At 43.2% G+C, this 13,637-nt stretch overlaps 1 protein-coding gene across 4 annotated transcripts in view; it reads left to right on the plus strand.

Moving 5' to 3' along the window:
- The window catches only part of HAAO (3-hydroxyanthranilate 3,4-dioxygenase), an 840,136-nt gene that overhangs the window by 757,206 nt on the left and 69,293 nt on the right, over positions 1–13,637 (plus strand). For 3 of the 4 annotated variants that reach the window (XM_069608470.1, XM_069608471.1, XM_069608469.1), the window contains one exon: positions 2,794–2,876. The exons of the other annotated variant lie outside the window; for it this stretch is intronic. In XM_069608470.1, coding sequence (XP_069464571.1) covers positions 2,794–2,876 — 83 coding nt within the window. The remainder of the gene's footprint in view (positions 1–2,793; positions 2,877–13,637) is intronic. 4 annotated transcript variants of the gene reach the window in all.

Consider the following 13,637-nt stretch of genomic DNA (forward strand, 5'->3'; position numbering starts at 1 on the left):
GTAATTAACTCCTTCCCCACTCCCATTATACCCTATGGGGCAAGAATGGGAATGGGGAAGGGTAAAATGGGGATTGGGGATTTACCGCTCCGCCAAGGTCGGCATGGGGTGGTAAATCCGCCAACCCCCATGGCGCTATCGGCGGCTTTCCGCCATGCTCCGCGGTGCATTTAGCACCGCGGATTCCGCCAGGGTCGTAATGAGGGCCAGTGTGATTTATTCGACCCTGTCACTGCAATGCTGGTTTGCAGCACGGGCTGCCAAATTTTCTTTCATCAGTGTCGTAACGTATCACATCACGGTAACCTTAAAGACACACACCACATTCACCACTTCTATGTCTCTTCCTAACGCCACACCTTCCATGTCAGAACTAACTACCCGGGCAAGCATCACAAACTTCGCCTACGCTTTGGAACACACCCTTTGTGTCCAAACCACAACTCCACGTGCTCTATGATCTGTACCAATATACACAATCCCTTTACTTTCCACAAATCAAACTACTTTACTCCTTACCGCTGGCACCAGCAATTACTACACATATAGGTGCACCTCCAATATAATACAACACAGCCGTCTTATTGTCACCTGGCAAGGGATCCTTATCTCTTAATCTACGCCAGAATGGTTTTGTGACGCACTCTTTTCCGGGACCGTATCTTGGGCAAACGCTTGATCATTAATACCTTAATACCTCATCACAAGGTTTAGTGTGTCACCTTCTGTAACCTTGTTACAGGGATTCTCGCATTAATCAATCCTTTATCATCTCACAATTTACCAATATACAAACGATTCCTTCCCCCCTTTCTGTTTTGCCAAGTCAATGATATACTTACATTCTTGGATCGGCCAAGTCCTTCAGTATCAATCTTCCCACAATCAGCTAGTGGCCTTCTGCCCTGCGAAATGCCCCACAGAGATCGGTTAGTATTTTCTCCAAAGTGGGCTCCTGTCGACCTTCTGAGTTCCCTCGTAATTCACTGGTATCAATAGGTCACCTTGCAGTCCTCAGGCAGGGAATCTTGACAATGCAAGGGTACAGGCCAACCATCCTCTGTTACGATATTTAAAGGTGGGATGGAAAGCCCCAGCATATGCAGGACAGACAGGCCGGGAAATCGCGCACCCAATAAGGGAAATAGTCAAAGTAAATAGCAAAGCCTGCTTTATTACAATCCACATAAAGCATGGACAGCAATGAGTGCACAAGTCTCAAGAGATCTCCCACGTTTCAGTACAAAACAGCGAATTATAAATGAAGAACACATAATAGCTGATGTAATACTACAATCTTAGTTACAAAAACCTACGGGCGTCGGGATTGGTTAGGGTAATTTAATACATATATATAATATAAGGGTTAGTCTCTTCCTTGGGTATAACTATCTGATGGCACCACCTTAGACCATCCCTAAATTGATAAAGGCAAAACAGACATCATCTCAGCAATAGGTAATTGGCTAATGCAACATGTATTGGGCAGCATCACATTGAGAATTTTGATTGGTTGGCGTCTGGTTTAGCAACCTTGAGCACTTGGGAGGTCGTCAACACATGAGCAAAAACAGGAGTAGGAGGAGAGAAAGCCAGAAACAGCTTTCTTCTAATTAAATAAGACACCATCCCTGATTTCCTAGGCTACGAGCATCTAGCTTTGTACTTGGCCTTGTCGGGTGCCTCTGTTCTGGGAATTTGTTGGGAGTCAATGCAGGAGTCTATCAGTGCCTGGAGCTAAAGATTAGACAGTGTTTTCCAAATTATAAGTCACATGTGAGAAGACCACATTTTGAATTACTTTACTCTGCTTTTACTGTGATTTTGGCTAAATGAATGCAAGTGTTATTACCCTCTCTGGCCACTGGAGAACTTATGATGAAACAGCAACTGCTGAAAGCCGGATAAAGAAAGAGGCATGTAAGGTCTATAGGCATAGTCGTGAAAAGCTTCCGTTTTTAAGTTGAAAAGAGTGGTTTATTAAACAGAGAACTCGCTATGTTTCACAGGAAAATCAACCACTTCCAATTTCAAAGAAAAAAAACGATGGTAGGATCTCTTTAATTGTTCATATTTAAAAAAAATCTAAGTAGGAAGGCGCTCTTATAGGATGATTTCTTCAATTAACCCATTACTGATATGATATGGCATTTACAACACGCCTATGCACAAGTGCTTGAAGGCGCGACGAGGCAAGGGAGGGGAACAAAGGGAGGACAGACAACGATCGTACTAGGCCAGGTGTCATTCAGATCACGCAAGTGCATGGGACAGTGCAATACAAGAAGATAACAATAAGTAAGTAGCAGCCAGCAAGTGGCAAGTGCAAGGGTAAGTGCATCAAGTAAAATCCATTGCAGGTAAAACTATCATACACAGCACGCTGAATGAGTACTGTTTTTCATTTGCTATCATTTATTTTGCATACCATCAAAATCTACAGACATCAACAGAGTTTTCATGAAGACTATTCCAAATTAAAAATACTACCCTTAAAATAAAATGTCGTCTGAGTGCCCCCCATTAAATTGAATTCTTCATGCCATACATTTGAATCATGCCATTGCCCCTCGCACTTTCTTACTTGTTTTTTTGAAAGCTTCTCAACAAGAAGATCGATGAACTCCACGATTTCTTCTTCCTTTTTCTCTCTACAAAGTTATTAAGTTCATCTAACCATTTCGACGGGTGTATTGTCTTGTTGCTTGCTTATATGTTATGTAATGTAGTATGTTATATTAATAAAATTATTAAAATGAAAAAAGTATGATAATTTCGAATTTCTGTTTTTAGGAAGGAACCTCAGTTGTTATGCTAAATGGTAAAACTTTGCCCCTGATGACAAACGATAGCCTTCTCATACCGGAGCAATCGTTGTAAGTATGTAAAAGTTTGGAAAAATTATCGATCTGCAAAAAAGATTTTTATAATTATTAATGTTTTTGATATTTAATATATTATGTTCTGGGACCAACAATGTCCCATAATTAAACACCAATACCTTTAGTTTGATGGGTATGGATGCTTTGAAAAAGCACAGAAGTGGTCCTTCCTCCTTCTCAACACATCTTCTCAGCTCAATGAGTTGAAATGTATTGTACTGCACACCCACACACATACTTTGCAGGTACACAGACTCAGCAGAGGCGACTCAATGTGCTTAGAGAGAATCCGCCAGCATGCACATTCATGTGCTGAAACTCTGCGGGCAGAAGATTTCCCCATTCATATTGTCCAGGCCATGTAGGAAGGAAAACTATCAGTGCTATGATCCCATAAAAGGCAGGCAATGCAACATAGCCCATTCTACGGAAAACCATGAAGGAAGTTGGAGACTTTTCATTGATTTGCAACAGATTTCACTAATAGCAGGAGTACTCATGGCAGACCAAGGCAGGCAAATAAGGAGAAAGAGGATTCAAAGGTAATCACTCCCAGGCTGAACCGTTTTTCCCTTTCCCCTCCCTGACCTGCAGGTATTCAGTAGTTAGAAGCTGGACATTGAGACCATTCCCTCCACCTTGGAGGTCTTCCAGAAAGACCTTTATTCAAAGCACAGGATCCATAAACTGCTGAAATTGCTAACAGTGTTCTATAATCACACCTTGGGCTCCTTTAAAGGAATTGCTTTGACCTTGATCCACCTACTTTGCTCAAAGTCTCTGTGAAGGTCCTAGGAGTGAGGCAACGGTTTGAAGACAAGATCATCTTTTGACCGGACCATCAATTAGTGGGACAAATTGACTTCTGCCTTGCAGGAGGACAAGGATGAGTAGAGGCTAAAGCCCCTACTCAGCCTTCATGCTTCTACAAACAAAGAGCCAACACAATCATGAAGGTACAATAGGCCTTTTGTGGTTGAGTGTGATTCAGTAGTGACCCAGACAGCAAAGTATAATATTCACAATAAAGCAATGCCCAATCAAGTTTCTTTACAAATATATATATCAAACGCACCGTATGAAATGTATTTATTTATTAATGTATTTAATTGATATAGCACACAGACAGAGCCCGAGGGTGTGGGCCACTGAACAGGATGTACATACACAACAGAAAAAGAAGGTAATGAAACAGCTGGGAGCATTTTCAACAATGAGACTCAGCAAAAAAGAGCTGTTTTCAAGCCCCTTTTAAAAAGAGAGAAGGATGTGCATGGTCGTAGATTGAGAGGAAGCTCATTCCATAACCTCGGGGCTGCATGCAGAAATTACTCTCCTGTCACACAGGAGTGTTTGGACCATTGCGTCAACAAAAGAGAGGTTTTGTTTGAGCACAATATGCTGTGAACAGGCAACCGTAGGGGATATTTGGCCAGATATTCTGGACCCAAGCCACAGAGGCATTAGTATTTTATACAGTGCATACAAAACAGAACACAGCTACTCACCAGCAGCCAGTGCAATGCCCTTCTGACTAAGGAGACATGGTCTGCCCTGCCAAGCCCATCTCAATGCATATGGCATTACTCTGAACAACCTGTAATCTGGATAATTCCCCTTTAGCTACCCCCAGCAGAAGGCTAGCACAATAGTCCAGCCTGGCCCCTATGATAGCGGTGCAGTTGCTGCTGCTCAAAAAGGGCTGAAGCTGGGCTAAACGTTTGAGGTAGTAAGAGGAACAGGAGACTAGGCTGCTCACATGTGCTTTCATGGACAGGTTCAGATCAAGGGTGACTCATAAAGGTTTGACCATGTGGCGTGTTTTAATCGGACAGCTTGCTATGTTGAACTGGCAATATTCCTGATTACGTTTCCATAGTTGGGGAGCTGTACCTACAACCATAAGTTCAGTCTTCAAGTCGTTGAGTACTAGCCTATTCACCTGCATCCCTGCTTGTATCTCCCCATAGATACAGTTGAAGGCAGTGGAGTCAGTGATATAGTCACCTGATAGTGGCACAAGGCACTGTGTATCATCAGCGTAATTAGCATAAATGATCTATGCTGCATCCAGTTGTTTAAATAGTGGAAGCATGAAGATATTAAACAACGTTGGTGATACACAGGATCCCTGCGGCATGCCACAGGAGACCCAGACCTCTTCTGCCAATAAGTCTTGAAAGAAGACTCTCGTGGTACAGTCCGACAAAAATTGTTGAACCCATCTCGCTGCTGCACTGGAAAAATGTGCCATGCTACATAGTCTGTCCACAAGGATGGAATGATCCACAAGATCAAATGCTGCAGAGAGATTTAGTAGCAGAAGGAGAGCTGAGTTCTCTATGTCAAAGATGTTAAACATATTCGTCTTCAGGTCAAGAAGTGCTGACTCTGTACTGTAACCTCGTTGGAAGCCAGATTGTTTTAGCTCCAGTACCTCATGTCTAAGAAGAAACTCCTCAATCTGTAGCTGTGCCACTTTGTCAAGCATCTTCAACAAGTAAGGAACGCTCGTGATGGGTGGTAATTTCCTGGCATGTTCTGGTCCAGAGTAGGTTTTTTTATTAGTGTAGAAATACAGGCCTTTTTAATGTTAGTGGGGACAATACTTTCTTTAAGGCAAGTTAGTTATCACATTCTTTAACTGTTGAGGCGGTACAGACATCCCCCTTACAGTTAGTTGGTTTTCATTTACTGAGTACCTTACTGAGGGATTGCTCGGTAATCGGCTGAAATTCAAATTTGGGAAAGTCTATATTGGAACATGCCGGTTGGGGAGTCAACCCCAGAATTAGTTTTGATTGCAAGATTTCTTTTTAATGTGCTCTATTTTGTTGGTCATTGCCTGCTGGATGTACACCAGCTAGAGTCTTTAACCACCTATGAAGGAACTTGGCAGGGATCCTCCAGTTCTTTGAGAATTTAAATAGTTCCCCTGAAATTCTGTGATCGTAATAGCATTTTTTTTGCATTCAGGAAAGCGTTTTTATATGCTTATTTCGAGTTAGAGTAGATCTTCTGCTGAATGGGTTTTTCCCACTGTTTCAATGCCCTGAACCTAGATGTTTGTAAAGTGTGAATATCAGGAGAGAACCATTTTTTGTTTGGTCTGTCTTTAGACAGGTGTGTTTTCAATGGGGCCAGATGGTTAGTCGCTCTCTCAAGGGTATCGCACTAAGCCTTCGCAAGCTCTTCCACAGTGTTCAGCGAGTCTATGTTGTTAATTGTGGCAGCTATGAAACGGGACATAGTGTCTGGGGTCAGTTTGTGCAGGTTTCTATACGTCACCCAGATATTCTCTGATTTATTTTTCTGGTAACTAGGAAAAGGCATACTCCAGTCTAGAAGGTATTGATCAGACCAGGGACAGGGGTTACTCCCCAAGTTGTTAAAGGAATGGTTTGCCCAAACATTTTTATTGCAAAAAAAGATGGGCAATAATAAAGAAAATCAATTGGCACTTTTTTTTTAAGCCCCTACGTAAAATTTTGAGAAAATGATGAAGCTCAAAATTTGTGAAATGGATGCCCGCCTGTGCTTGCTTTTGCAGCACTAATGAAAGAAAAGCCAGCCAGCTGTAGTAAACAAAAGCTACCACTGGGTGGCTTTTCCTTCATTGGTGCCGGGACTCGGAGGACACAGACCGGAGACTACAGGCAGAAAAGCTGCAGCTGCATGTCGGTAAGTGCTATTTATTTTTAAAAAAATAAGCACTAGCTGCATGTATTTTCTTCTAAGTTTTCCGGGCTGGAGGATCCCGGAAAACTTAGAAATAAAACAGCAACTTTAAAAGCGTTGTATTTATGTTTGCTGTAGCTTTTGAAGCTACCACAAACATAAATACAACGTTATTGTGTTTGAAAACGCTGCAGTTTTTCTTTCCAAGTTTCTCAGGCTCCTCCGGCTTGGCCTGAGAAACTTGGAAAGAAAAACTGCAGCATTTTCAAACACAACCGCGTTGTGTTTCTGCCTAAAGCTGCTTTCCCATTTGGGGCTTTTGGGCACCCCACGGGGAGCCCGAAAGCCCCAAATGGGAAAGCAGCTTTAGGCAGAAACACAACGCGGTTGTTTTCTGAAATGCTAAACGCTGCAGTGTTTCTGCCTAAAGCTGTTTTCCCATTTGGGGCTTTTGGGCTCCCCATGGGGAGCCCGAGAGCCTCAAATGGGAAAACAGCTTTAGGCAGAAACACTGCGGCATGGAAACAAAACCGCGTTGTGTTTCTGCTGACTTGGCTTTCACTTTGGGAGACCCAAAGTGATAGCCACGGCAGCAGAAACACAACGCGGTTGTGTTTCAAAAACGCTGCGGTTTTTCTTTCCAAGTTTCTCAGGCTCCTCTGAGCCAGAGGAGCCTGAGAAACTTGGAACGAAAAACCGCAGCGTTTTCAAACACAATAACGTTGTATTTATGTTTGCAAAAGCTACCGGAAACATAAATACAACATTTTTAAAGCTGCGGTTTTATTTCTAAGTTTTCGGGCAGAAAAAAAATGCAGCTAATGTTTATTTTTATTTAAAGCGTTGTATTTATGTTTGCGGTAGCTTTTGAAGATACCACAAACATAAATACAACGTTATTGTGTTTGAAAACGCTGCAGTTTTTCTTTCCAAGTTTCTCAGGCTCCTCCGGCTTGGCCTGAGAAACTTGGAAAGAAAAACTGCAGCATTTTCAAACACAACTGCGTTGTGTTTCTGCCTAAAGCTGCTTTCCCATTTGGGCTTTCGGGCTCCGGGGAGCCCGAAAGCCCCAAATGGGAGAGCAGCTTTAGGCAGAAACACAACGCGGTTGTTTTCTGAAATGCTAAACGCTGCAGTGTTTCTGCCTAAAGCTGTTTTCCCATTTGGGGCTTTTGGGCTCCCCATGGGGAGCCCGAGAGCCTCAAATGGGAAAACAGCTTTAGGCAGAAACACTGCGGCATGGAAACAAAACCGCGTTGTGTTTCTGCTGACTTGGCTTTCACTTTGGGAGACCCAAAGTGATAGCCACGGCAGCAGAAACACAACGCGGTTGTGTTTCAAAAACGCTGCGGTTTTTCTTTCCAAGCCAGAGGAGCCTGAGAAACTTGGAACGAAAAACCGCAGCGTTTTCAAACACAATAACGTTGTATTTATGTTTGCAAAAGCTACCGGAAACATAAATACAACATTTTTAAAGCTGCAGTTTTATTTCTAAGTTTTCGGGCAGAAAAAAAATGCAGCTAGTGTTTATTTTTATTCAAAAATTAGCACTTACTGAGATGCAGCTGCAGCTTTTCTGCCTGTAGTCTCCGGTCTCCGTCCTGAGCGTCCTCCGAGTCCCGGCACCAATGAAGGAAAAGCCACCCAGTGGTAGCTTTTGTTTACTACAGCTGGCTGGCTTTTCCTTCATTAGTGCCGCAAAAGCCAAAGCAAGCACAGCGGCGGGCATCCATTTCACAAAATGGATGCCCCCATGTGCTTCCCTTTGAGCTTCATTTTCTCAAAATTTTACATAGGGACTTAAAAAAAAAAGTGGCAATCGATTTTTTTTATTATTGCCCATCTTTTTTTGCAATAAAATTATTTGGGCAAACCATTCCTTTAATGGAGAGATTCTAGGCGAGCACCAAATCCAAGATATTGCCCTTAACATGGGTAGGTGTCCTAACATGTTGAGTGAAGCCTAGATCACAAAATGTTTTGTTGACTGGTATTGATTGAGAATCCGATGTGTCATCATAGCCCAGATTAAAATCACCCAAAATCAATATTTTAGATTTAGGTTTAAGGCTGGCAACAATTAGGTCACTGAGCTTAATCAGAACATCTGGCATACTCTGAGGTGGCCTATAGATGAGGAAGATATTTACTGTCTCATTAGGATTTCATTGTAACTTAGCCCATAGCAGTTCACAGTCTGCCAAGCAGATGCTATCAATGTTCCTAATATGTAGAGAGTTATGGTATAATAGGGCTACCCCTCCACCAATCCCCTTGCCACAATCTGTTCTCAGAATATTGAACTCTGTGGGTAGGGCGAGTGTTAATGCGGGTCCCCAAGCCTTATCTAGCCAGGATTACGTAATAGCACAGACGTTAATTTTATTTGTATTAATGTAGTCAGCTACATCCACTGAGTGTTTGATAAGAGATCTTGTGTTAAGGAGCATGCATTTTAGTGCCCCCACATGTCTTGAATTATTGTTAGCGGTCAATTTTGTATATTTCAGGCGGCCTGGCAAAATGTAATGTTATCCTTTTCCCCTATAGAGGCCTCCAGTGGAGGGATGATATCTGCTGTAGTAACAGGGCTGCCGTTAGGACTAGATTGTGCCAACATAAATGGTAGTTTGGTTTCTGGCACTATCAGGGGGTGATCAGATCTAGGATAAACTTGCACATCATCAGTGTTATAAGCAGCAGTTACAGGAGTAGATGTAGTGGGGAAATGAGGCTTATCGGCTTCTGCACACTCTGGCATTGTGGACCGTGTGGGAGGCATAAAAGGTTCAGAAATTGGAGAGGTTACCTGCTTTGTGGGATTAAATCCCATATCAGCATTTACCTGTGTGCTCCGATTTGTGCTCTGCCCACAATAGCAGCTGTATCCCTCGGCGTGGAGCGAGTCTAACTCAAGATGTCGCGAAAAGGTGCAAACCGTGGAAAACCGGCCTCTGCTCACACGCTGGAGCTGACGCGTAATAGTAAACACATAGAAAACACTGCAAAAATAGACCCTCAGGAAAGAACACAGAATCAGCAAAGATAGCAAGATGCAGCACTATGAGTATTGAATCAGGGGTGAAAGGCAAGTAAAAGCCACAATGTTATTATTTTTATTTTGTATTGTATTACTTAAAGTGCAGAACTAGCTCAAGAGCAGTGGAGCACTGTACAGAGTGTGGGTAGCCAGCATTTGGCTGGCATCTCTTAACAGTGGTGCAGTACTATAATGTTCTTTGAAAAGATATGCACATGGGGACAAAAGGGATCAATGTGGTCTATCCAATTACCACATTGAACCAGGCTTCAAGCTGAGGTGCAAGTGGTGCGAGCCACATTTTGGTGCAGAGGGTTGTGTTGATACAAGGGGCATGCTGATATCAAGCTGGCTTGAATGCAGTGGCTTAAAGGTGGCGTTCGAGCAAAGCAGGTTGTTGGCCACACTAGGATCAGTTTGGGTCAAGCTGGTTCAGGATGTGTGGTAACCTATGGCTAGGGTCGGCCAGTGACGGACCTTGTGGTTACAGTCAAAGGTCAGCGATGGTTCAAAGTGGTGATCCTGATGCCCCAGTGTGTAGTTTGCTGAAACAGCAGTTTGAGGTTGAGCCAGGTCAAGTCATTGTGTAAATGCTGATATGAGCCACGAGTGACACTCCAGTGGTTTGGGCTGGGGCGAGGGGCAGCTGATTCGAGCCAAGCAAATGAGAGACTCTGCTAGGCACGATGCAGTCTCAAGCTGGTTCAAGATGAAAGCATGCTGGTTTGAAGTGTTCGGTTATGTGCAAAAGGCAGCACCGGCGGGTTTTGTGGTTTGAACGCGGTGAAATGAAAACCAAGGTCCTGGTTGTCTTTGCTCTCAGGGTGCTGTGCATCCCAATCGAGGGATTCAAGGAGCAGACTTGTCCTTGTTCTCAGGCTCTCAACCACAGGGGAGACTGGCACTCAACTGCAGGGGTCCTTCGACACAGTGAGGTCCTGCGTACCGCTGTGGCTGTCAAACAGTCAAGTCTTGTTCCAACAGCAGTTCACCCCTACTGGTCTTTGGAAATATCAACTCTCCCAAGAGAAGTCCAATACATTCTTCCCTATGTGTTTGCCCAAGAGAGAACTCAAGAAGGGAGTGGGACACCCCTTCGTTTGTAGGCCAAAACCGCAGGTGATTGAACTAAAGCCAGCCTGCTTTAGTTATCCAATCCCTGTTCTTGAAGCAAGTGGACTTTGCCTTCTGACATCACACCCAAAGGGAAGTGGAGGTCACTGGAAGGGAAGATAGAGGCAGAGAGAAACAAGATGATGGACCCTTCTGCCAGCTGTAAAGAGCTGCCTCTGTCTACACTTAACGCACCCCTTCTCTTCTCAGTAGAATCAAAGGCTTTTAGAGAAGCAGCACCCTGGTGTGAGGATACTCACATTTTGAATGATTTACCCTTTGATTCCTGTCCCCGTAACAGCTCACTGTGTTACTGTAGCATTCGTGCTCATCTAGAATGTAGGCACAGTTTATGAACCTTCTGTGCTCTGGAGCGAGGCATGGAATCCAGCCACATCGAGGGAATACGAATGCGAGTCAAAGGATAACAGCTGTGAACTGCGGCAGCTGGTTGACACTGCTCCCTCCTATTCAATGCCCTATATGTACTTATCTTTAATCAATACATAATTGTATTATCGCCACATAGAAGTCCTGTATTTAATTACACTCCATTGAGCCCTGACACTACAAACTGGCAACGAGGATTTCACCTACCTGCATACGGCACTGTGTTTACTGTTGTCTGCCGATAAGGCCGCTCCGCTCATGCCCGAGCATTGTAGCAGCACTATAGACTGTGAATCCTGTGAAGGTACGTGGAGTGTTGTTGTGCCGACAAGATTGCTCTGCTCTAGCCTGAGCGTTGCAGCGGCCCCGGACGCCGCGTGTCCGGGAGAAGGACTGCTCTTTCCTGCTGTTGCGGACCGCCGTTACACACTGCTGCTCTTCCATTTCTCTGAGTATGCGCATGTGTGTTTAGTTCTTTTTTTTACAACAACTGCTTCTGTGCACGGAGCCAGTAACTCCTATAAAAACTGTACATACCTCAGTAACATTACGCCATAATATTACGCCCTGATCTGTGCTTCAGCGTGTACACAGCTAAAACAACTGCTTCTGTGCACAGAGCCAGTAACTTCTATTAAAGCTGTACCCACTATATTTCCTCTACGCCCTAATCTATATTCAGTGACGGACAGGATTAACTATTAAGTTTCTGCTACTGAAGTGAGAACATGCATTTGAAACACTAATTTATTGACTGCTGAAGAAATATTACATTATACGCTCTGAGGAGATTACATACAAGCGACATTAGCACATATTATTTTCACTGGAAGAACTCTTCCTCCTAGAAGGAAGGTGAAATATGTAAGTGATTTCAATCCAGCACTCCAACTAAGTCAATGCCTAGTATGGGATGCCCAATGGAAACCCATATTTATATATTTTTATGTCAAAAGTTCTTTTAATTTTGGATGATGTACCCTTATATAACGCCCCTCTCTTTGAATCCCCCCGGCCTCACTGAGCCAAGAAGTAGGTTTGTTTTGCAAATTAAAAGATTTATTTGAAGAATTGAACAATATATATAGATCACGCTTTTACAAATATGAATAATATCGGAATATCACACTTATGAATATTTAGGCACTGATCAGCAATGGGTAATATTACAAGATCAACAATCTCTTTAGTCAATTAGGAGTAGGAATTGGAAGAATAATGTAGCAGAGAATACTTTGTATGGGTTCAAGGAAATGCAATGATAGGAAAGAATGCAACACAGAAATAAACTTGATATGAATTTAACCAAAGACAAGGTAATCACTCTTCCCCCCTGTTATTACTCCCCCCCCCCAATATGCAATATGAAGAGATGGAATGAGGGCACACAGGTTTCAGGAATAACAATCAACAATTGCAGCTTCAATCCCGATTCCCCCCAGCAAGCTTAGAGAAAACAGTAATAATTTTAAAACAGGTCAATTGCTTTTAAATGTAATATGAAGTGATGGAAAAATTGCTAACAATGGTTTTAATTCACTAAATGAGATTCAGAACTAGTGAGAGTGGCTTTGGATTGGTTCAGGTCAACACTAGCAATGATTGTAGAATGATTAGCAGATGGAAAACGAAATTCAGAAGTTGAAAACAAGAAATAGCTATTTTACATGGAGTGAAATAGAGCCAAATGCAAATTCGCTGCAACTTTTCTGCGTGCGAAAAATGCGATTACGGAAAAGCTATAAAGAATTGTTACAGAGGTTTTAGTGAAGGCCGATTTTTCTCAGAAGAGTCAAATTTTCTAAATCAAAGATGCGCTTTAAAGATTATGAACCAAGATGGATTTATACTAGGGGGCTATGAAAGTACAAGATACCCAATGGGACAGCCACCAGAACAGGGCGCCTTCCGCTCTGACTTCTGTCCGCCAGGACACTTGACATTCTTGAGAAAAATATCAGCGCACAGATGATTATCACTACAATTATCACAGACTATATGATGAGAAGGATTCAGGATGGACACAAGATTCTATAATGCAGTTGTGGATAGGTTGAATGGATTGAATAGGATTACTTTATACTAAGAGATGACTATGGACAGTTCTATACTAAATACACACTATTATGGCTTTGGAATGGAATGGGCCCATCAAAGATCTGGTCAAGGGTTTGGCTGGGATTTGCTCGCCACCGGACAGGTCCAGGCGCTTGGTTCTGCTCTCAGCAAAGTACTCTGGTCTGCACGGCCTCTTGGACTGGATCTGACAGGTTCTGGGTTACAGCTCTGCTGGACTGATCTGGATCTTGGGTTCTAGAAGGTTTCTTGGCCAGAGCAGCAAAACAGCTCAGCCAGGCTGTTGAATGGTTTAGGCCCCGTGGAAGTTCAGGGGTTAAATCAGGTTGCTAGATTTTAAAGGCCTGCTGAAAAGGGTTCAGTTTTGGGTTGGGCCTCTGCTTCACGGTTCTGGAGTCTGGTTCTGGAGTCTGGATCTTCCTGCAGGGTGCTTCGCCAGTGGATCAGTTGATGAGTGA

The sequence above is a fragment of the Ambystoma mexicanum genome, chromosome 4q (assembly GCF_040938575.1).
Source record: "Ambystoma mexicanum isolate Mex_15411 chromosome 4q, UKY_AmexF1_1, whole genome shotgun sequence".
NCBI classification, from domain to species: domain Eukaryota; kingdom Metazoa; phylum Chordata; class Amphibia; order Caudata; family Ambystomatidae; genus Ambystoma; species Ambystoma mexicanum.